The following is a 21493-nucleotide window of genomic DNA, read 5'->3' as shown; positions in this document are numbered from 1 at the left end:
CTCCCACAAAGGGATGTCAGACACTAGACTCCTCTTGTGGCTGTCACTATGAAGATTGGTATGGCCTCAACTCGGGTCTTCTCCATCAGCAGTGTCAAAAAGAAGGTAAGCCAAACTAACAACAGCCACAGAATGACTACCCAACTTAAAGCACTAGCAGTTGCTATCATTCAAAAACCAGAAGAAATACCAGCGGTTGCTATCTCCTTCAACTAGAGATAGCAGCAGCAATATCATACATCTATAAGTAGTTGGAAAAAGGGAACCAAATGATCAGAAAACTACAAGCTTTGTATGGCTTAGGAAGGCAGAGGATGGATATAGGAAAAGGCAGGCTTTCTGATAGAAGTGTGAGATTGACAGTTCTGGATCTGAAACAGCTACAAATGGGATTCTTGCAAAGTCTTTATTGTGATGACCCACAAGCCATGTCCTGACTTTTGTGGTAATTGCTTTTCTCAATCTCTTTGTGTAGAGGCTAATTTTGTTTCTTTTCTGATTCTTTTTTGATCTGATAAAACAAAAGTAGAACAATAGCTAGAAAAACACTAGAACAAAAGAATTAGTGGATCTGTTTAGTCTGTAAGAAGCAAAAAAAATTATATATATATATATATATATATATATATATATATATATATATATATATATATAGAAGATGTGGTGGTGTCATGTCATAGTCTTTTTAAGCAGTTGAGTCTCTCTTTTGTGAGAACAGTGCAACTTAGTGATCAAGTCATTCATCATGTAACATTTAATTGAGTCACAGAAATGCATTCACAAACACTTTGATTCTACTAAACCATATGCAACTATTGGAGCAGTTTTAGGCATGCAAGACAGGCATTTGCAACTGCTAAACCAAATGCAAGACAGATACTCACAAACACAGAAGCCAAGTGATGTTTCTTACCAGTATCTTCTCGCTTGGTGGTCCAGGCATTCGCAAGGCTACCAGGCTTCATGATGGAGGAGATGACTAGCCAGGCATCGCAGCCTACTTTGAACCAGGCAATGACAGCAAGTTACCATGTGTCAGCAGATCATAGTGTTCCATGTCACTGTAGAATTAGCATATGAGCATGATCATTGTCCTCCTCCTCTTCCCAATGAGATCTCAAGAGACCAACATTCTCTCTCCCAAAAGTCCAAAGCATCATCCATGGGTTAGAAAATGTGATGGTGGGGCCTCAGAATTTTGTAACACCAAGGCTTTGCAATTAAAAATACAGTGAGGAGGAAGATGAAAGCAAGGGTGAGGCCGAAAAGAAGATCTGCATGGTGGATAGAGATATGGATGGACACAGTGGATGATTCCATTCCTTGCTCTTCAAGAAAAAAAAGTGAACCCATACAAGTGTTTAAGAGATTATATAAGCCAAATCATACCCTCCTTTGCCTCTTGATTGTACCACCTTAATCATTAGGGACATCATCCCTCATCCTAAAGTATCTCGAGCACATGAGTTTCATCAATTATCTATTACTACACTGACGGTCGACTGCGTAAGGTTCCTATGGGTACAAAATCTTGAAAGAATCAATCTATATAGTCTTACACTTAGCAAAGAATAATTACTATTTCTTTCACTATAAAGGGATGAAAAAAGCTTGAAAGATGATGATTTTTTTTTTTCTCTCTCTCATGAGACTTCAGATAAGTGCCAACTGGAAAAAGCAGAAATTGAGATCTTAATAATAGCAGAGGCAAAATGGAGTAATCGTAACCCTGAGACTTACAATTACCAGAAAAGGTGGAGGACCACTCAGGATCTTGGCTGGCCATAAGACAAGATATCATGCCCCGTATGACTGGATGGAATCCAACACCCATTTCCCCTAGAGAAAGCTGAGGAGGTTGGCAATGGTAGAGAGATGATGGCATGACTTGTTCAAGCCTACAAGTTTGTACAAGAGGCTCACATGGAACACCCTCCCTTGGTGATTGCATATGTGCTTCAGCAGGGAAAGGTGTCATAGAAAAGGGAAAAGTCTCAGTAGCCCCAGAAAGAAAGATAGGAGAAAAGAGAAGCAAAAGGAAGCACACCAATCAGAGAAGGGGGGCTCACTTTTTGCCCGTCTCTGGCCCCAACATATCACAGTCGCCGTCTCCAAAGGATTCCATTCAACTCTGTCGACTTGGGTAGCATTGCACTCGCCCTCTCCCACCCCTACAAAACCAAGTTAGAAAGCCACCAAGAACTTTGTAGCTCAAGTACCAAGAACAAAGAAACCAGCTTCCTCCTCTCTTTCTCTCTCCCCCACAGTCGAATCTAGTGTGTGAGAGAGAGAGAGAGAGAGAGAGAGAGAGAAGAGAAGAAGAGAGGAACGAAGAGAAGCCATGAGACTGACCAGAATTCCAATCATCCTTTCCCCTGTAAACCAACCACCCATCATTGCGGCCAAACTATCCTTTTCAGCGTCGGGAGGTGAGCTTTAAAGCCGCCCTCCTCCTCCACCGCTTCTTCCTACTTAACCTCCTCTTCTCCACCTTCACGCGATCCGCTTCTCCATTTCTTGCCGCGTGTAATTCCCTATCGTTATTTTCCGCGGCCACCATGAAGCCCTCTTGTGGCTCCGTCAACGGTTTCTACGCCTTCGTCGCCCATGGCGTCGATGACCTTGGTCGCTGTCTTACGTCGACCAACTTTATGTCGGTCACGTTCCTGCAGCGCTGCGTCGCGCTGCTTCGGTCCGTCCACTCGCAGTTCATGAGCCTGGTCCAGAAGCTCCATCTGCCTCCCGGTGAAAAGTGGTTCGACGAGTACATGGACGAGAGCGCCCGCGTGTGGGACGCGTGCCATGTCCTCGAGCTCGGCCTCGCCAGCATCGAGAGCTACTGCGCCACCGGAGCCGACATGATCTCCATCCTCGAACGACACCGCAGCAATCCTCAACTCGTTCGACAGGTCTGCTCTCGCTTGGACGTCACCTTTACCGATCTTGCATCAGAAACTGGTGTTATCTTGATGGCTGGCTTCATGTTATAGGCAATGCGAGCAATCTCCGTGTGTCGAAGAGCAGCGGCGGGCATGCAAGAGGAGAACAGAGTGCTAACGGAGACGAGGATTGAGGCGCTGTCGCTCCGGACCGGCGAGAAGATTCCGTCGGAATCGAAGCTGAACGGGTTCAATGGGTTCAGGGGAGTGTTGCATGCAATGAGGAACGTGAGCTCCTTCCTCTTGATGGTCCTGCTCTGGGGACTGGTGCACTGGTGGCCATGCTGCAGCTCGAGCCAAGCGGCCGCGGACTCCTCCTCCTCCTCCTCCTTCGAGCCGACATACATGCTGTCGATCGCAAGGCTGCAGCAGAGGGTGGTGGGGGAGATCGAGGGGATGGGAGGCAGGCGGCAGGGGGTTCTGCTGTACGAGTTCCGCCGGGCGAGGGCCGCCACAGAGGAGTTGAGGGAGGGGCCCGGAGACGGGAGAGAGATGGAGGAGAGCCTGAAGCTGTGGTTCGGGCTGCTGAGGTCCGGCACTGACAGCATCGCCGGGCAGCTGGATGACTTCTTGGATGAGATCGTGGAGGGGAGGAAGAAGCTGGTGGACTTGTGCAGTCACATGTAGGTCCGACTACAATCAAAGAAAAGACAAGTTTCAATAACAGGGTTGAGAAGAGTAGATATGCCGTCATGTTATCTGCTCTGTTCTTGCTCCAAACATCTTCCTTCTTCTATCTATAATGTTCAAACTTATATGTGATCAAATGAGAGTTGACTGCCATGAACAAATAGCTTGCAGCAGGAAGAAAGTTGTATCGTCTTGTCAACAAGTTCCAACCAGATCACATACCTAGAGAAGAATGGACATCTCACTTCTGGTGGCTGTTCTTTGTTGGCTTTCTCTGAAATCAAAATAGGGAGGAAAGAAACAGGAACACAGCATGATGGAAGCTTTCGTCCGGCTGGGGCTGGGGCTGGGGCTGGGGCTGATGCTGAGGAGATGGAGACGATGATGGGGATCGACAAGCCTTCTGAACCAGCAGTCTGACAATGTCTGCTGTTTGATTCCTGTCACTGTCTTCAGCACAAAAACCTCAGTCTTGATGCTTTTCTAGTCCCTACCCTTCCTAAAAAGTTCAAAAGAGAAAGGAGAAAGCACTTCTCCATCAGCAGTACATCATACAAAGAGAGGCTTCCTGAAACTTTTGTGGGCTGAAAGCAGGTCTGAAACATATAGGTAGCACAGGAAATAATTCTGACCCTCAGCTAAACAGCAAACTATTACAGCAGAAACATGGTAGACCTAGCTGTAAGCCCTATATATATATATATATATATATGAACATTATTAGCAGAGCCTAGAGAGCAGACTGTCACAGAACAAGTTGTAGGGCTTAGGGTAAAGAACATATGAAGCTGTTCATGAGAAGACAAATGATAACTGCAACACCTACAGCTTGATAGTTAGTATGGGGAAAGCATGAAAATTTAAAGACTGCATATAACAAAGTGATCATGTTAAGCTGGCACTTGAATGCTGAATGACTCTAAACTACACACTTTACAATCAATCAACTTAACAAGACATATGCTTGACAACAAGTGTGGTGATCAACACACACACAGATTGGAGTGTTACAAATTCATACACTGTGATTGATAAATTCTAAACTACACACTTTACAATCAATCAACTTAACAAGACAAATGCTTGACAACAAGTGTGGTGATCAACACACAAATAGATTGGAGTGTTACAAATTCATACACTGTTTTATTTAAGACTATTCCAGATTGATAAAATTCTAAACTAGACACTTTACAATCAATCAACTTTAACTGCCAGGACAAATGCTTGAACACTAGTTTGGTGATCAACAAACAGAGAGATTGGAGCATCGCAAATTCATACACTGTTTTATTTAAAACTATTCCCGATTGATAAAATTCTGAACTACACACTTTACAATCAATCAATTTTAACTGCCAGGACAAATGCTTGAACACAAGTGTGGTGATCAACAAACAGAGAGATTGGAGCATCACAAATTCATACACTGTTTTATTTAAAACTATTCCCGATTGATAAAATTCTGAACTACACACTTTACAATCAATCAATTTTAACTGCCAGGACAAATGCTTGAACACAAGTGTGGTGATCAACAAACAGAGAGATTGGAGCATCGCAAATTCGTACACTGTTTTATTTAAAACTATTCCCGATTGATAAAATTCTGAACTACACACTTTACAATCAATCAATTTTAACTGCCAGGACAAATGCTTGAACACAAGTGTGGTGATCAACAAACAGAGAGATTGGAGTGTCGCAAATTCAAACACTGTTTTATTTAAAACTATTCCCGATTGATAAAATTCGATCATCAAAGTTCTTAACCTTGCCCGGTCAATGGCCTGCAAAAGTTGTAACATTAGTCACAGAGCTGAAACCAATAAGATGATTTCATAAACATATAAGATAATCAGTATCATCTACAAACTGCCTTTGATTACTGTATAACAAATCCTGGTATTGCAAACTGTGATGAAAAGAACTCAAACATATTGTTCCCAAGGTCCTCAGGAAACTCCCGTAACTTCCCATACAACCTTGGTGCAAAACTTGCTATTTCAGCGGACGTTAGAAGAAATTCAGCACTCATCTTCAAATCTTCGTCTAAACAACCTCTCTTAGTCATGAGAGAAATGCCTAAAGTCACAGAAACAAGAGTACATTTAATCTCTTCCCAACATCCTGAAACTGCATATTCTAAAATGCAATACAGTAACATAGGAGAAATTACCTATCCTTGCTCCTGCAGAAGAGAATAAATGATGATGAAAATGTGATACCCTTATGGCTTCTGCTGACAATTTTTGCACTTTGTTTTTAAAATTTTTCTCGATAAGTGAAGATGATTCGTAAATATCTTTTTTTTTTTTGTTGATCCAAATATTTAGACACCTATGATGGTAGATATGTGGCATGTCAACACTTAAAAGAGTAGCACTAGTGGTGAAGATGCCTTGCCTTGGCGATCTTGATGAAGAAAACTTCCCTACAAACACATGATCTTACATAATATTTGAGAAAAGATCTCCAAGCTAAATTCATTTTGAGTGGTTTTTGTAATCAAGAACCAGCTCACTGTGGCATAGGCACACAACAATACCTTTCTAATGTGGCATGATTGTATCCTTCACCAGTTTTTGTGGCCCCGTACTAATCAGAACAGGCTAATGAATAACCAATCGATATGTGACATGTCAACACTTCTAGCACAATTCATAGTGCTAACATTTTTTTTTTGACACAATATGTCTTGATCATGCCAGTCAGCAAAGCAACCCTGGTTGTGATAACTTTTAGCACTTAGTGCTTATGCCGAGTAAAAAAGATAAGGTCATGCCAAAAGAAGGCGGGCAACAATGTGAGCACACCTTTAAACGGAAGGAAAAACTCATATTTACAAATAAAATTTATCAAATGAACATCTATTTGGTGACTAAAAGAGCACGAAACACTTTTATAGAACAATGTCAATCATTTCTAGAATAAAGAAGATGTCACATATTGATCTTCAGGCTAATCAACACGGCTAGCGATGACCCAAGTGGGGTTCACTAGAGACTCGTGAAGAATTACCATTTCCCAAAAAAACAAAGTGCAAAGAAAATCGAGGAAGCCTTTACAAGTGTCTTCAAAATTAACCTGCAGTGACAAGGACACTATCAAATGAATTATGCGAAATAGCTGTATTCATGCTTATGGCATCAAAGGTGTATATCGTCCAATGAACAGGTAGATTAAGAATTAGAGTAAATCATATGTGTGAAACTAAGTACCTATACTATCCTTCTGAAAACACACTAATAAATTTTTGAAGAAAAGTATGCATAATTACTCAGGGTAACCTGCTCCACATAGTTTTGTGGAAGAGCATCCATTATGCTGTTACTGAAGTCCATCGAGAGCTCATGGCACCGGAGGTTGTTGATATGGTACCAAACAAAATACATGATACATCAAATTATGATATAACAAATTAAGAAAAACTAGATGAGAAGTGAAAACACCACAAACCATGGCACATATGGGTTCCAAACCAATGTCAGAAGCTGGTTCCTGGAGCCTCTGTCTTTCTGCTGCTTGAAAATCAAGCATAACCTAGACAAAAGACAACAAAAAAGAACACAATTAAATGATTGCAATGCATCAGCCACCATCAGCACATACAAAACAGTAGATAATTTTCAAGTGGTATCGAAGCCAATCAAATCTTCTTCTATATATCAAAGAACCAAATAGTGTGTTAACCCATCATTTTTTTCCTCCATGGTGACTGCATAATTGTTCTGAATGTTCTCCAGAGGCAAGATCTAAGCAAGTATTAGTTCATTTGACATGACAATATTGCATTTAAACTGGATGTTAAATATTTGTGCTTTGTTCCTCTCATGGGTAATTGTTGCCTTTTTAATTTTCTTCATGGTGATAAAAGCCAAAAACATTTACAATTTTACACAAATTTCCTCCATTCATTCTTCATTTAGATTTCTATTTCCTTGGGCTGCTGCAGAAAGCTAAATCTAGCATCATTTACTTCCATACAAGTTTCCTTCCACTTTTCCAACCTTGAAATATGCTTTCTCTGGGCAATTTCAATTATGATAAAGAAACACAATGTATACAAGAAATTTCCTTTCATGTCCTCCTGACACATCATCTCCTTCAAATATCTTCAACTATAGTGATCACCTAGAGTAAATCCTGACTAGTTCAAAACATCTTCAGGATGCAAAATGTTTGCCAGCTGAAGGTAGTGCATCTAAATTGAACAAAAAAGTTGCCATTCCATATATGGATATTTCTCAATTTAAAAGTCCAAGGATTCCAGATTAAGAGATGGTTGTCTGTAACCCCAGTTACCAATCTGCAATTTACTCTACGCAATCAGAGGCTAAGGCTTGAGCATTTATCCCAACTTACTAAATATAAGCTTAATGTTAAGGTATATCTACTTGCTCCAAAGCTATTGCCAAAGCAGCTATGCGGTTCTTGTGAGGTCCCTTTGATGCGATGGAAAAACAGCAAAATCTATCCTTTCATCATCAGATAGGGCCTCAAAAGGCTAATGTGAGTCATTCAAGTAACAATATCAGAATAGTTAAAAGGCCATGGCACTCTTGCAAAAGATAAAAACCAAAGTTAAGCAGTGCTGATATAAACATACATGTACAAGAACAAGGATTGCTGATACCTTTTTTGGCACTGTACAAGACCGTTTGTGCCAGTTCTCATGTCCCTACGCCGGCTAGCATGGGCCAACATTTGACCTTCAGAACGGGTTGATTTGGTTCGCCGAGCGTCTGCAGATCCGGCTCCATCTTCGCCCTCTTCCACGCATTTAGACCGAGAGAGCCTCTGCTCCTCGTGACAGACTCCTCGGCGTCGCTTGACTCCACGGGTCCATCAGGAGCGGTCCTTGGCTACTGATCGACAACTACGAATAGAGACCGAGCAGCAGCGTGGAAAGCTAGAGATCGGCCAGGCTATTCGATGAAACTTCATGGGGTGCTACAGCTCTGGCGAAGGGAAGAAGCAGCGAAGCGGGTTGGTGAGTGGCCACCATCAATGGCGGAAGGCGAGAGACAGGGAGAGCGGGTAGCGCAACCCTAATCGGAAAACGGTCGGAGGAGGAGAGGGCGGGAGTGATAACCGCCCTGATTTGTGACGTTGTCGGGCCCGTCTGTAGAGAAGATCGGGCCCATTAAGCTTTATCGGTGGAAGTCTTGTGGGTATACTTTGAGGGTTCCCTTGCGAGGGTTCAGTACATCAAAAGACATCTGGCACGTCAACGTATGCTTGCAAATCTGCGAGTGACACCGAAGTGGCGCGCACATGTTTTGGATCACATCAAAGGTTTGTTATGAGAATTATCTTCTTTATCAAATGATCTTAATCGTGAACTCCATCGATCTCATAATTATTGTGATTTGGCAACATTCTTGTGAATTCATATTACTTGTTGCATGCGCCATGCGACGTGCATGTGGATAATGATGCATCATAGACCTTAAAACTCTTTAAGTTATTTGAACGGTTGTTGTAGCAACATTTAGGAGTTACGTAGAACGAAGCACATATACAAATGTCGAAGCGGATCAAGACATACAAAAAAGAGGAGGAAAAAAAAAAAAAGAGAGAAACAAGGGGAATAAGAGGAAAATTGCACGGGGGACAAAAAGGTCATCTTCACAAATATAAATAAATTAAAAGAACATTATTTATTAATGTGACATAAAGAGCATGTGAGATAGATTTCTACTAAACCATGTCAAACATTTCTTTAAGTAAAAGAAATAACACATGTTAATTTGTAGACTAATACGCAAGAATTCAATGGCTTGATTGAAGAATTGTTATTGCTCAAAAAAATAGAAGGGCAGTAAACAACTATAGATACCTGAGACTAGACGCACAGTACAATCTATTTACCTATTCAAAATGATAGGGCTCCTTTTAGCCATAACCTAATTCAACAGATGATAATTGTTCATAGGAGGAAATAATATATGTGAATGTTTCAGACTGAAGATACAAGCTGCCAATACTTCATAAACCAAATGAATATACAAACATCAATGTACACAATGTTCTAATAGCCAAAAGAAACAGGGATTGAAAATTTTCTAGCTTAAAAAGCACACACCATGACCACTATGAAATAGATAGCAACCACTTGTATGATTTAACCAGATACCGATAAGCAAAAATGTTGTAATCACTAGGACTGCTAAAACATTCAATATTATAATAGGCATAACTTCCACCATGAAGTAGATCGATCGTATAATCTTGGTATTGTGTTAGAGAAAAATTAAAGTATCCTAGTGTTATTATGAGCTGCAATGGGGACATGCAGTGCCCATAACTACTGGACGGTCCTGCTTTGCAACTAAAGTCATGTAAACATGATAAAGAAGTTGCTGTGTGTTCTATAAAGTAGATTAAGTTATTTGTTGACTAGGCTGAGTACACTGGGAGGCTGTCGAGTGAAACAATGGGAAAAGAAAATTGCAAAACATCCTGCTAAGTCCATAACAAAACAGAAACAACCGTAAAAGAAAGTTAAAAAAGAAGGTAGTGCATCCCTCCCATACAATTTCAACAATTACCACCAGATTTTTCATCAATCCACCTTTCACCCCTAAGTTCCGCTAATTCAAAATTTCATAACCCAGCACATGATATAAGCCTTCAGGTCGTGCTTGTGGCTAGTCGCATTTTATGTTTCTGTAGATTCTTCTCACAAATAAAGTAGAGCCAAGATAACCCACAGCACCTGAATTTTGAACAGCAGTCATAAAAACAGCAATGCAGAAGATACATGAGCACAATTTGAAGATTGGAGTTTGGACCAACTTACCACAAAGAATTCCTAAACCCAAACAAAACATTAGAGTGTAGCCAAAGTAGAAGCTAGTCTGGAAAAAGCCCGACATCTTGGTCTTCACGTGGTAGTAATATATAGAGTAAAGGTACACATAAACAGCAGTTGAAGCAGCAGAAAAGAATGAAGTCCACTGCCAGTGATAGTTCTCAGCATTTAGCAAGAAATATGTTCCCACTATAGTCACACAAATGGTGACAATTATGAGGATCAAGAAGACCAGTAGCATAAAGCCATACACATAATAGACCTGCCCAAAATGATTAACCAGGTGGTCAGTATCTTTTGTATCTGCACATGCACATCAGTGAGATAGCAAAATTTAGATGCCTCATAACATTTCGACTGGACAAAATACCAGATTCATTCAAACAACAGGCAAGATTAAAATTTTTAAGGGCAAAAATTAATTAGAAAAAAACTACTAACTTGTAATTATGGTCAGTGTAATTCATACAAAAATGATATAGTTTACCTTGTAATTCCAGAATGATGTGAAGACAAAATACATCTCAATGAATATGCTACCAAATGGAAGCAGTCCTCCCATAAGTGAGACAACAAAAGGTGTAAGATACCATTTCTTCTCAGGGATAGGACGAGGAATGGTCTTCACACGGCATGGATTGTTTGGCGAACCACTCCAGTTCCTACCTACAACAGTGCCTAGAAGTGCTAGAGGAAATGAGATGAAAGCCCACAATACAAACACAACCATCATTGTCCCGAATGGAATAGCCGCTAGTGATCCATAGAATATAGCAATTGTGTTAAGTACGAAGCCAATTGCAAAGCACATAAATGGAAACAATGATGCTGTGACAATCATTGCCTTTATCCAATTTTTACCTGCCAATAAACAAGTATCTATTTAGATAAATGATTAGACATTGAAACTAAAAATCCCAATTTCGGATATGTGTGTGTGTGCGCGCACGCAAGTGTGCATCTGGATCTGTACCACAAAGCTTCTTGATTTGAATAGAAACTACATTACTAAAGTCGATGCATATTTCTATGAAAACTAAAAAGAAAGAAAGAAAGATGGTCACTTGAGAGGAACCATACCACCATTACGTGAGTAAAGTCCACCACTAACATAGCCAGCAATGAATGAGGTAAGAGCATAGCACACTATGAAAGTTGTAATGATAGATCCTCGCCTGCCCAACAAGAAAAAATTGGTAGTAAGAGAAAAACTTACAATCCAGATCTGAAAGACTTAAGAAAAAATAAACTGCTTATAAAACAAAATGCTAGAACAAATAATTAGAGATACATGTTAACAGAGAAATAACCATATTATGTCCATAGTAATCGATATTGAAGGTGGAAGACACGGAAATGGGTCAACTAATATCTAAGCCTACCTGCAAGATACAAAAACAAAGACTAAAAGATAATAATCACCATGTGCATATTTCATGCAGCACGTTGTGACACCAAAGATATGTTTATCTGCAGGTAATCAAATATAAATGAAGATATGACGATCCTGATACTGAAACAACGAGAAATACAGTGAATTGTTTACTTGGCCAATCGTGCAACCATAAATCTAATAAAAATGCCTAGAGAACCAGCAATAAAGTTGGTACTGTAATCAACCAGCAGTTTCAAAGCTGAGTCTATACATACCCAATGTATAATGTTCCAACAATTGCCAACACAATCACTAGGAGAACAAGCATTGCCAATTGTGCACCAGTACCAACAAGAGTTGAAAGAAGAACCAAACTGCGAGGAGGTCGGAAGACATCCCCATGAACAAGTTTCCATCCAGATTCTTCACTCACATCTCTTTCCTGATAAAAAATAAAAAAAATAAAAAGATCCAAGTTGGATGATAGAATCATGACAAATATGCATGTTACAAGAAATACTAAAAATGGCAGCAAGTAATTACCAGAGTCTCAAGATCATCATCTTCACGAGCATATTTTGCATAATCATTTCGGAGAGTTCTCATCAATATCATAGATACCAGGCCAGTGAGGAAAATAACCATCATGAAAGAATTGAAGATAGAAAACCAATGAATCTGTGTAACAGACGCAATATTGCAATCATACGCAAGAAGCATTTTCATGGATAAAAATTGTCAATAACTATCACCAGCAAGTTTCGAATTCTAGAATCTTATAAAACAAGTACATAGTGATCAATAAAACAAGTATATACTGATCAATACAGTAAAATATGCCTTGGTATAACAATTTTATTAAAAAAAAAACATACGTGGTAAGAAAAAGAAAACATGATAAATAACCCAGAACTGCATTACCTGGTGCTCAAAAAAAGGGTAATCCAAGTAAACCTCAAAACGGCGGGCAAATGTTACATTTGTTGGCAGCCATTTGACCGAATATGTCATATCTAATTTTTTTCCCACCTCCAAAAGTTTAGGACTTGCTTGAGTGAGATTGACATGAATAATCTGCAAGAAAGGAACAATGAAAAAATGGACCAGTAATGATTATGACACAAGTAGACCAAAAAAGTTCTTTTGTGGTATTGTGACCGTAAAGCTCCAATAGACAACCTACCTGATATCCCTTATGTTGGATGACAATATCTTTATGTGTGAAAAGATAATGTTTATCTTTGTTGTTTTTGTCAGTCTCTCCAACAAAGCCTAATTCAAAGAAAAAATAATATACATAAGAAATCACATCAAAGATCAGAAGCAAATAGGAGGCAAGAATGATAGGGAGGAACATACCCCACAAAGGCAGGTCATCTAGATCACGGCCCCAAACAATGAAGAATGAGAAGAATTAGGTCAAGGGTAAACAATCAAGCATAATAAGCACATATAAGAAGAAAACAGAATATCACCCCAAGTCTGGGTTAAAGAATCAGATAAAGTCGAAAAGAACTCGTTATTTAACTTACCTATGAAGAATTCAAACCAATAAGAGTTATCTATGGCATCGATGAATTGCTTCACTTTTGTGGCATCAAGTTCAATTGTACATATGGAACCTTTGTCAACATTCCCTGACATATCAATTTACAGTAGTTTAAATGAGGAACTGATGACGAGGTCCTCGATGGACCTAAATTGTGCCCGCATCGCAAATAACTCAATAAACACAAAAGATTTGGTAAAGAAAATTGCATACTTTGAAATTTTATTGGGATCTGGCTGTCAATCAGTTCATTTCCACCTAGGACCTCCCCCAGACCACTCCACTTATGCGCAGGGTTCTCAGATGGCTGACAGAATGGAAGGCTATAATAGTTATATGTCTCTTGAGGGTTATTGTAAGGGCCAACCTTGTTTACCCATAGTGTAACGGGGTCTTCAGCTTGGTACTGCGAGCGAATTGACAACAGATACGAAACCCATGATAAAGAGAAAGATAACTTTCCCGGCATATTTTCATAGAGATATAAAAACAAGAAATTATTCAGCCTAACAGTTGTACTTGGAAAAAATAAATCACTTTTTATTTATAAAATAAAGGACCATGTAGTAATAATATTTTATCTTCTTGGAAATATTTAAAAATAGACAAAGGTAGAGCTTTCCTTTGTCTGATTTATCAGACCAGAGGTAGAAAATCAAACTAGAGATGCATCATTTATCCAACATATCTTAGAGTAGTCATCAGTATAAATAGAAAGAGACTAGAGAATCTCCAGTTTAAATAGAATAGCATTAAAAATTAACCTATACTAACCATTTTGAATTGAAAACAATAAACATATTCAGAATATTGCTAGACATTTTTATAATTAATTACAAACTAGGACAAGCCTTAAACAAAGATTTAGGGGTGATCTAGGGATGTTCTAAGCCAAGACTAAGATTCAAATATGGATTGCAACTTAAATTTAATTGCCTACAATATATTATTCAATAGGAAGAGAAGAATTAAGACAGTTCCTACAGTCAGAGAAGACTAGTTGAAGTGAAGTGGGGCAAACAAGAAGTTATATGATCATCATGTGTCCTTACATTGAAAAGCAATGTTGTGAGTTACGAAAGCAAACTGTGATTTATCAGTCAAGGATTCGTCAGTTTGAGAAGTCAGTTGAAAAGAAGAAGATATTGAGATTGGAAATGTGGAGTTACGAAGAAAAAGAATCTAAAATGATTCCATGCCATCCTGTAACTAAATCATTATTAATTTATGATAAAATAAGGAAAAACAATTTGAAATATGCAACCTATAAATGCAAAAGTTGCACGAAATAATTCCGCTAAGTGGGGCCAATATAGGCAGAAGAAAACATAGGAAGATTTTGCTAGAAATAGTAAGATGGACCTTGAAAGCTCCGGAGTTACTAGTGATCCTGCCCTCAATAATGCTCAATGATGAGAAAGAAACCATGTTACTAGTACCAAATAGTTGAAAGAATTATATTGTCCGTACAGCTTCCACTTTTGTCAAATCATCCACAAGATTGCTCAAGCACATGTCACGTGCAAGACACTAATGATTCCATCGTAAAACTAAGGTAGGCATATATAATCTATAGTGTGAAAAGATGGAAAGGTAGACAGTAAATCACATTTTGACTTGTTGAGATCATCGCCACGGGATCTATGATCAAGTATTCAGTGAATGCAAGCCATTGACCAATATGAAATCCATAATATGCAACCAGAATTGCGCTATTCAGTATCTTCTGGTGAATCATGGCAAGGTGGACAACAGGTGCCTCCGTCAAAGGCACTCGATCCTCTCCAGTGAATCTTCACTAGACACTCAAATTAACCCTAAAGACAAACAGAGGGAAAAGAGGACATCCTATCAGACATGCAAGCATATTGGGAGGTGTACATGCTGCAAACACTAATTTGAATTCGTGCCACGAAGGGCGTCTGGCGCTTCCGATCATCACTAAACCAACCTTTTCGCACCCTAATCGGAATCAATTCAAGAAAAGTACATGGAGTACTAAGATTCCAACTGGATCTCAACATCCAAAAACTGCTTCAGATTCAGCAAGAAAATAGCACGCCAGCACCGTTGCACGCTGGAACTTCTGCCATATGTGCTCGGTAAGAGGCACCGGCAATCACTAGTAGAATCCAAGTCCAGATCTACACCGCCATAAAAAAAAATAGAACAGAACAAACCCTAGCTACGGATCGACCTACTCGCATCACGGCGAAGCAAAGAGATCCAGACGAACGGAAGGTTCGGATCGACAAAGCAGAGCCGGGATCGAGGGGCGTACCTTGTGATCGGACTCGGAGGCGGAAGCCGAGGCGACGAGGAGGAAAAGGAGGAAGGCGGCCGAGAGGTACGGCAGAGATCGGGCACCGGGAGGCATAGCCGCGGCCGGATCTGAGAGCGGAGCACAGTGGAGAGAGAGAGAGAGAGAGAGAGAGAGAGAGGCGTCTCCTTTGGGACTTCTAATCTAGTCGACCAAGACTTGACGGTTTCGTCCATGATTGAGCTAAATAGGGCGATCCAATGTCTTGTGCTCGGTTCAAGGACATGGGTTGGGGTTGGGTCTCATCAAGATTCGTGTCCATCATCATCGATACGTGGCTTTTGACCTAAAAAGGGTGATTGCTGTGCTCGGTGGAACACGATTGGTTGGGGTTGGGTCTCGTCAAGATTAGTATTCGTCTATGATCATTAGTGGTACCCGGCTTTTGAGCTAAATAGGGCTATTGTTGTGCTCGGTGGAAGACGATGGGTTGGAGTTGGGTCTCATCAAGATTAGTGTTCGTCTATGATCATTATTGGTACTCGGCTTTTGAGCTAAATAGGGCGATTGTTGTGCTCCGTGGAAGACGATGGGTTGGGGTTGGGTCTCATCAAGATTAGTGTTCGTCTATGATCATTATTGATACCCAGCTTTTGAGCTAAATAGGACGATTGGTGTGTGCTCGGTGGAAGTAGATGGGTTGATCTCATCAAGATTCGTGTTCTTCTCTGATCCTTGTTAAGGGTTGGCTTATTTATTCATTTATTTATTTCATCATGAATTTAGTCAGAACTCAAAATAATTTATTTTTTATTGATTAATTAGGTTTTTATTCACACACACATAATATATATATATATATATATATATATATATATTCTTGCAAAGTGTGCAAAATAAATAATATGTTTGTCTTCGTCGATTTTAATATAACATATGTATATTTCTTTAAATATAGAAAAGGTCAGATTAAGTGCTACCAATAATTGAGTCTTAAAAAAATTAATATAAAAATATATAACACCTAAAACATACTTAATATTTATTCATGCTATTACAATAATTTTAAAAGCATCAATATAAATTAGAACTCTAAGTAGTGGTCACAGTGGTTTCACTCTGGCTTAGGCCCATTCACCATTTTAAGGTTGGGTTCGACTTGAGCTCGATCCATTCAAGAAGCCCACGAGAAATATATTTGCTCGCTAAATGGGCCCGATCCAAACATTGGCCCAATTCAATTGGGTTCTACTAGTCTATATATATATATATATATATATATATATATATATATATATATATATATATATATATATATATATATATATATATATATATAATTTACAATCACAATCCAAGTGGTTTGACAAACATTCATGATGGAGAAGGATGAGTCTTAGGAGGACAAAGAGCACATGGGTTGACCAGAATTCCATCCCAAATTTGAAATTTAGCATTAGGACTATTATGTGGGCCACAATTAAACCAAAAATTTTAAGGAAAAAGATATATAGAAATCATCGCAAGTGATTTGAGTGGGAGGTTTGACCTTCTAGATTGTCAACCCCACATCCTTTCAATAGCTACCAAATCCACTAGCCGATATAAAATGGCTATCCAAAAGGTAAAGAAATCAAAGAGATGACATGCACATTGTTGAATCTGTTGAACACATCAAATTGGCATAGATAATTGATAGGGAGAGGAAGAGTCATGCTTATGTAGTATTTTAATATATCACACGTAAAATTATGAAAAATTAAATGTATTGTATGTCGCGTAATACTAGTCCATATTAATCTATCGTAAACTATTTACATCGATCGTGTATCGTCGGAAGAGGATCAATGTATACATAATTTTATTTTGATATTATTTTAAATTTTAATTTTTTTATCGAATCGTAAAAGAATAATCTTACGATGGACTACTAAAAATTAAGAAATAGACATTATATATTTGTTATTCATGTGATTTGGTCACCCACCACCCAACAAGGAGGAATTTTCTCTGACAAAGCTTTGTCAATTCAACATTGTCATCAAAGATATGCACAAGAATGAAATCAGGAGGATAAGAGATTGGGATGGTCTAACACTTCAAATCATTGGTGGGCAGGAGGAGGAAAACATGGATGGAATTGATGTCCTTTTCAGGTTTGGGTAGTAGTAGATGTCACGATGGACATGATTTCCACCAAACTGCTGAGCACAAAGTGGAGAAAGAGAGAGAGAGAGAGAGAGAGAGAGAGAGAGAGCAGCTTCCACCACCAAACTGCTGTGTTGATGCTTGTGAGTGAAATGATGCGTCGTGTATGGCTTGATCCACGGGAGTTCACGATCAATTGGAAGAGGTGCCAAAGTCGAGATGCGGTGGCGTCGTATGAGGGATGGCATCTCTCGGTCGGAGCGCTGACTCCGTCGTTCGGGAAGGCATCTCTCGATCGGGATGCTAACTCCATCTTCCAGGAAGGTGTCTCCTAGGTGACCGCGCTTATCGGGGGTGGTCGAGCTCCTGCATAGAAGGCTCTCATCGGGGGTTTTCGACGATGGCCCCTTGTCGAATAAGTTAATGGTTACCTCATTTTTTTTCGTCCCCTGACTAGATGCCGATCATGAGCTTTTATACCATTGTGCGATGATCGATTGTACGTGGATTTAGCTCATCAATGTTTGTAGGAATATCAATATATGTCATCGTTATAATTTTGATCTCTGAGTCGCAAACGAACATCTTGTAACGACACTCAAACTCCTAATACGAAATTGATGGAGGATTAATAAGTGTAATATTTTTTATATACATATAAAATGGGTATTTCTAAAGCTTAAACGTTGACTTGTTAGTGGTAGAGCAACTTTAGGATTGTATTCTTATGGCCAAATTATTTCTCATAGCCTATAGTTTTTCTCTCTTCATTCTTGAATTAAGATTATCAAATTATCGACATCTTTGATTCGTAAATTCTTAGGATTAGAATGATTGTCTTTTTACGAGTTAAGTTATTCTAATCTCCAAAATGAGAAGCAAGATTAAATTTAATAGGAATAATTGATATAACTTATTTGATATTATTTATTTTGCTTTTACATTTGTATTGTGATTAGCACTATTTTGTATTCGTATGAAGCCAATCGAAAAAATCCGAGGATTCATGAATTATTCGAGAAAATAATTTATTACAAGTAGATTTAGTATATTTTTATTGGATAAAAAAATTATCGAACTCTCGAAGAAGGAATGTTTTCTTATCGGATGAAGAAATATTTTATTTTCGAATGAATTTTGGAACTCTCTCGATAAACAAATGTTTTGGTGATCTCCGAAATGTTGTCAATCATTGGCATCAATCATTGAGAGCTTCTCTTCCCTCATTAATTGCCTATCTTTTTACATACCTAAACCTTCACATCTTCCCAATCCTCCTCATGTGTGACAGAGCCACAAGAACAAGATTTCTCTCCCTCAATCTAATGCAACGAAGACATCAACCTACCTACTACCATCGGCTTCACACCTCTCTCTCTCTCTCTCTCTCATCTTCTTCAGCACAACAGCTTCTTGACATGCACAGATACAGCTGCCAGCTAAGCTATGCGTTGCCCTTCTTCCAATGGCCAGATGAACCCAAACCCAAGTGGCCGTGGGATGTGCCGGCAGCTACAGGTCGCGCTGCTTTGGAAGCCGAGATGGCAGCACAGGCACAGGGCCCGCATGGTGCTTGTGCTTGCGGTTGCTGCTGGTGAAGGAGAGGACTGCTCCGGAGAAGAGTGGCGAGGGAGGCTTATGGAGAGGTCAAGGTTGAGATCGAGGCCGCCGTCCCCGTCTCGGCTACTGCTGTCGCCGGAGGAGTCTTGAGCCATGGACCGCTCTTCCTGCTTGAGGGCGGTGATCGGCCGGTGAGTCTGGGGGTCGAGACCTCGGCCGAGGAGCTTCCTCTTGATGTGCGTGTTCCAGTAGTTCTTGATCTCGTTGTCGGTCCTTCCCGGCAATCTCCCAGCTATCAGAGACCATCTGAAACAACAAGGCAATGCCGACATGGTGAGCAACACCGTCGTGCAAGCAAACAGTGGAGTGAGTCTCGCAGCAATCGCCTTCATACTTGTTGCCGAGGAGGCCATGGAGCTCGATGATGAGCTCATCTTCTTCGGCGGTGAAGTTGCCGCGCTTGAGATCGGGCCGGAGGTAGTTTATCCACCTGAGCCTGCAACTCTTCCCACACCTAAGCAAACCTTCAAGAACAGGAAGATGCCATGAGCAAAACATGGCACGGATACATCGGTAGGATCGAATCCGAGCCTCCCGGGAAAACTACCTGCAGCTTTGGGGAGCGATCTCCAGCAACCTTCGCCATGGGCTTTGATGTAAGAGATCAGCTTCTCGTCTTCCTCCTTGGTCCAGGCTCCTTTGTTGGTGTGAGCCTTCTCGCAACATGGAGACCTGCCCATGCTTGGAACTTTGGTTTCAGGTGTCGCAGAAAAGAGAGAGAGAGGAGCAAAGGGAGAGGGTTTGATACGGAGAGGAAGGAGAGGTGTTCGATTTATATGAGAGGAGGTGGTGAGCTCAAGAAATCCATGAGGGGCTCACTCGAGTGAGTTGGTGTGGAAAGGCAGTGGATTTGGTAGGTAGGTGTACTCTTGAGTTGAGGGTTTGCAGTTCCATTAGGATTCTTCCATCTCATCTTATATTCTGTCATTTGACTTCAATGCAAGCTTTCAAGGTTTCTAGAAATCCAAACGTTGTGCACATGGATTTGTGTGGTGGGGAAGAAGAAGGGTAGAGAGAGAGAGAGAGAGAGAGAGAGTCCATGGTATCTGGTGGCCAACCCTTCTCTTCTCCCACCTTCCCCCCTCCTTCTCCTCATGACAAGGAAACAATGGGTGGGGTGTGTCTGATGTCTTCTTTGATCATTTCTACTGTGAAAAATTCCAAGTGTTGATTAGATTATTGTCAGAGTTAGAAAGATATGTGTTGATTTCAAGTGGGGTTCAACCATCAGAAACCATCTTCTTCTTCTTCTTCATCTTCTAATTTATGCCATGAGCATGGGTTCCAAATGATGCTTCCAAATTGGGTGGCAGGAAAGGAAGGGAAACTTGTGGTCAAAAACTTTGATCATGGATTATAAAGTCATCAACAATTCTTATGAGGATTCTATCCTATCCTATCCTATCCTTTTGAACAAGATTTAGACTGCTATAATAATTCCTCATCTTTGACTGAATTCAACAACTATATTTTAGCAACAAATGACTCAATTATCTTCGGTATGCTTAGCATTCATCCATCGTATCATCGTAAGTTGATGTGATCTACCATGTCGCTTTGAATCATAACTAAAAATATTGTTTGAGTCTTCTTTGAATATTCAAAGGACAAGTGATTAGGAATTCCTTTTTAACTATACCAAAGGTTCGTTTCTCCCTCGTCACTCCTTATCCACATCGAGTATCAACTGTTTTGGGTATCGAAGAGACTAAGATATCAATATCATTTTTGGTATGTGTCTTTCGTTATATGAAAGGCACAACAACAAAGTTATCTTTGTAATTCAACAAGTCTTAGTTAGATATCCGCTAATGCATTCTCTCAACTGGTAATGTGTGAGCCGAACGAAGACCAATGTTGGTTGGGTGGGTGGGTGGTGTTAGTGTTGAATGAATAGTGAGAAGAATGAAAGCTCTACCAGCTTGTAAAAGACAAAAGGATCTATTCCGAGTCCGGTGGATTTGTATGGATGGAGTTGGGACTCTTGTCCTGTCTCCTCCACCACCGTTCCATTCTTCACCACGAGGTGGTGGAGCTGTGCGTCTGCAAGCAAGCAAACAAACCGAGATGGGAAACGGCTACCTACCCAACCATGGCACCGTCCCATGTTTTTACCTGCAATAAAGCTTTGAGGTTGACGGGCTTCTAGAGAGAG

General features: G+C 40.1%; 3 protein-coding genes and 1 long non-coding RNA gene across 4 annotated transcripts; 1 reads left to right on the top strand and 3 right to left on the bottom strand.

Moving 5' to 3' along the window:
* The first annotated feature begins 1983 nt into the window (after positions 1-1983).
* On the top strand, positions 1984-3750 carry LOC135630820 (uncharacterized). Its single transcript, XM_065138044.1, has 2 exons — positions 1984-2909; positions 2991-3750. Exons 1-2 carry the CDS (start codon positions 2559-2561, stop codon positions 3564-3566), a joined length of 927 nt encoding a protein of 308 aa, XP_064994116.1. The 5' UTR covers positions 1984-2558; the 3' UTR covers positions 3567-3750.
* Positions 3751-5119: 1369 nt separating this feature from the next.
* LOC135631690 (uncharacterized) lies at positions 5120-9079 on the bottom strand. Its single transcript, XR_010494442.1, has 2 exons — positions 8206-9079; positions 5120-7112 (listed from the first exon to the last, which is right to left on the bottom strand). It is a non-coding gene; the product is annotated as an uncharacterized LOC135631690 (long non-coding RNA).
* An 841-nt stretch (positions 9080-9920) lies between these two features.
* On the bottom strand, positions 9921-15789 carry LOC103976552 (transmembrane 9 superfamily member 1). Its single transcript, XM_009391796.3, has 12 exons — positions 15592-15789; positions 13524-13716; positions 13294-13398; positions 13121-13138; positions 12945-13033; positions 12683-12835; positions 12305-12439; positions 12037-12203; positions 11467-11561; positions 10874-11247; positions 10375-10648; positions 9921-10290 (listed from the first exon to the last, which is right to left on the bottom strand). The coding sequence occupies exons 1-12, from the start codon at positions 15685-15687 to the stop codon at positions 10223-10225; spliced, it is 1767 nt and encodes a 588-aa protein (XP_009390071.2). The 5' UTR covers positions 15688-15789; the 3' UTR covers positions 9921-10222.
* A 3121-nt stretch (positions 15790-18910) lies between these two features.
* On the bottom strand, positions 18911-20280 carry LOC135631400 (myb-related protein 308-like). The gene is made up of 3 exons (XM_065139049.1): positions 19886-20280; positions 19673-19802; positions 18911-19584 (listed from the first exon to the last, which is right to left on the bottom strand). The coding sequence occupies exons 1-3, from the start codon at positions 20016-20018 to the stop codon at positions 19158-19160; spliced, it is 690 nt and encodes a 229-aa protein (XP_064995121.1). The 5' UTR covers positions 20019-20280; the 3' UTR covers positions 18911-19157.
* Positions 20281-21493: the final 1213 nt, after the last annotated feature.

The sequence above is a fragment of the Musa acuminata genome, chromosome BXJ3-2, assembly GCF_036884655.1.
Source record: "Musa acuminata AAA Group cultivar baxijiao chromosome BXJ3-2, Cavendish_Baxijiao_AAA, whole genome shotgun sequence".
Taxonomy (NCBI): Eukaryota; Viridiplantae; Streptophyta; class Magnoliopsida; order Zingiberales; family Musaceae; genus Musa; species Musa acuminata.
This window is presented reverse-complemented; position numbering and strand designations above follow the sequence as displayed.

Bases quoted from the DNA above. Each gene is read 5' to 3' on its own strand.
- LOC135630820 (XM_065138044.1), top strand. From the start codon at position 2,559: ATGAAGCCCTCTTGTGGCTCCGTCAACGGTTTCTACGCCTTCGTCGCC. The intron at 2,910-2,990 runs GTCTGCTCTCGC...TTCATGTTATAG, and splicing joins ATCCTCAACTCGTTCGACAG to GCAATGCGAGCAATCTCCGT.
- LOC103976552 (XM_009391796.3), bottom strand. From the start codon at position 15,687: ATGCCTCCCGGTGCCCGATCTCTGCCGTACCTCTCGGCCGCCTTCCTC. The intron at 12,836-12,944 runs GTAGGTTGTCTA...CCTTTCTTGCAG, and splicing joins TCCAACATAAGGGATATCAG to ATTATTCATGTCAATCTCAC. The intron at 10,649-10,873 runs GTAAACTATATC...CATTTTGGGCAG, and splicing joins CATCATTCTGGAATTACAAG to GTCTATTATGTGTATGGCTT.
- LOC135631400 (XM_065139049.1), bottom strand. From the start codon at position 20,018: ATGGGCAGGTCTCCATGTTGCGAGAAGGCTCACACCAACAAAGGAGCC. The intron at 19,803-19,885 runs GTAGTTTTCCCG...CTGTTCTTGAAG, and splicing joins ATCGCTCCCCAAAGCTGCAG to GTTTGCTTAGGTGTGGGAAG. The intron at 19,585-19,672 runs GTATGAAGGCGA...TTGTTGTTTCAG, and splicing joins CATGGCCTCCTCGGCAACAA to ATGGTCTCTGATAGCTGGGA.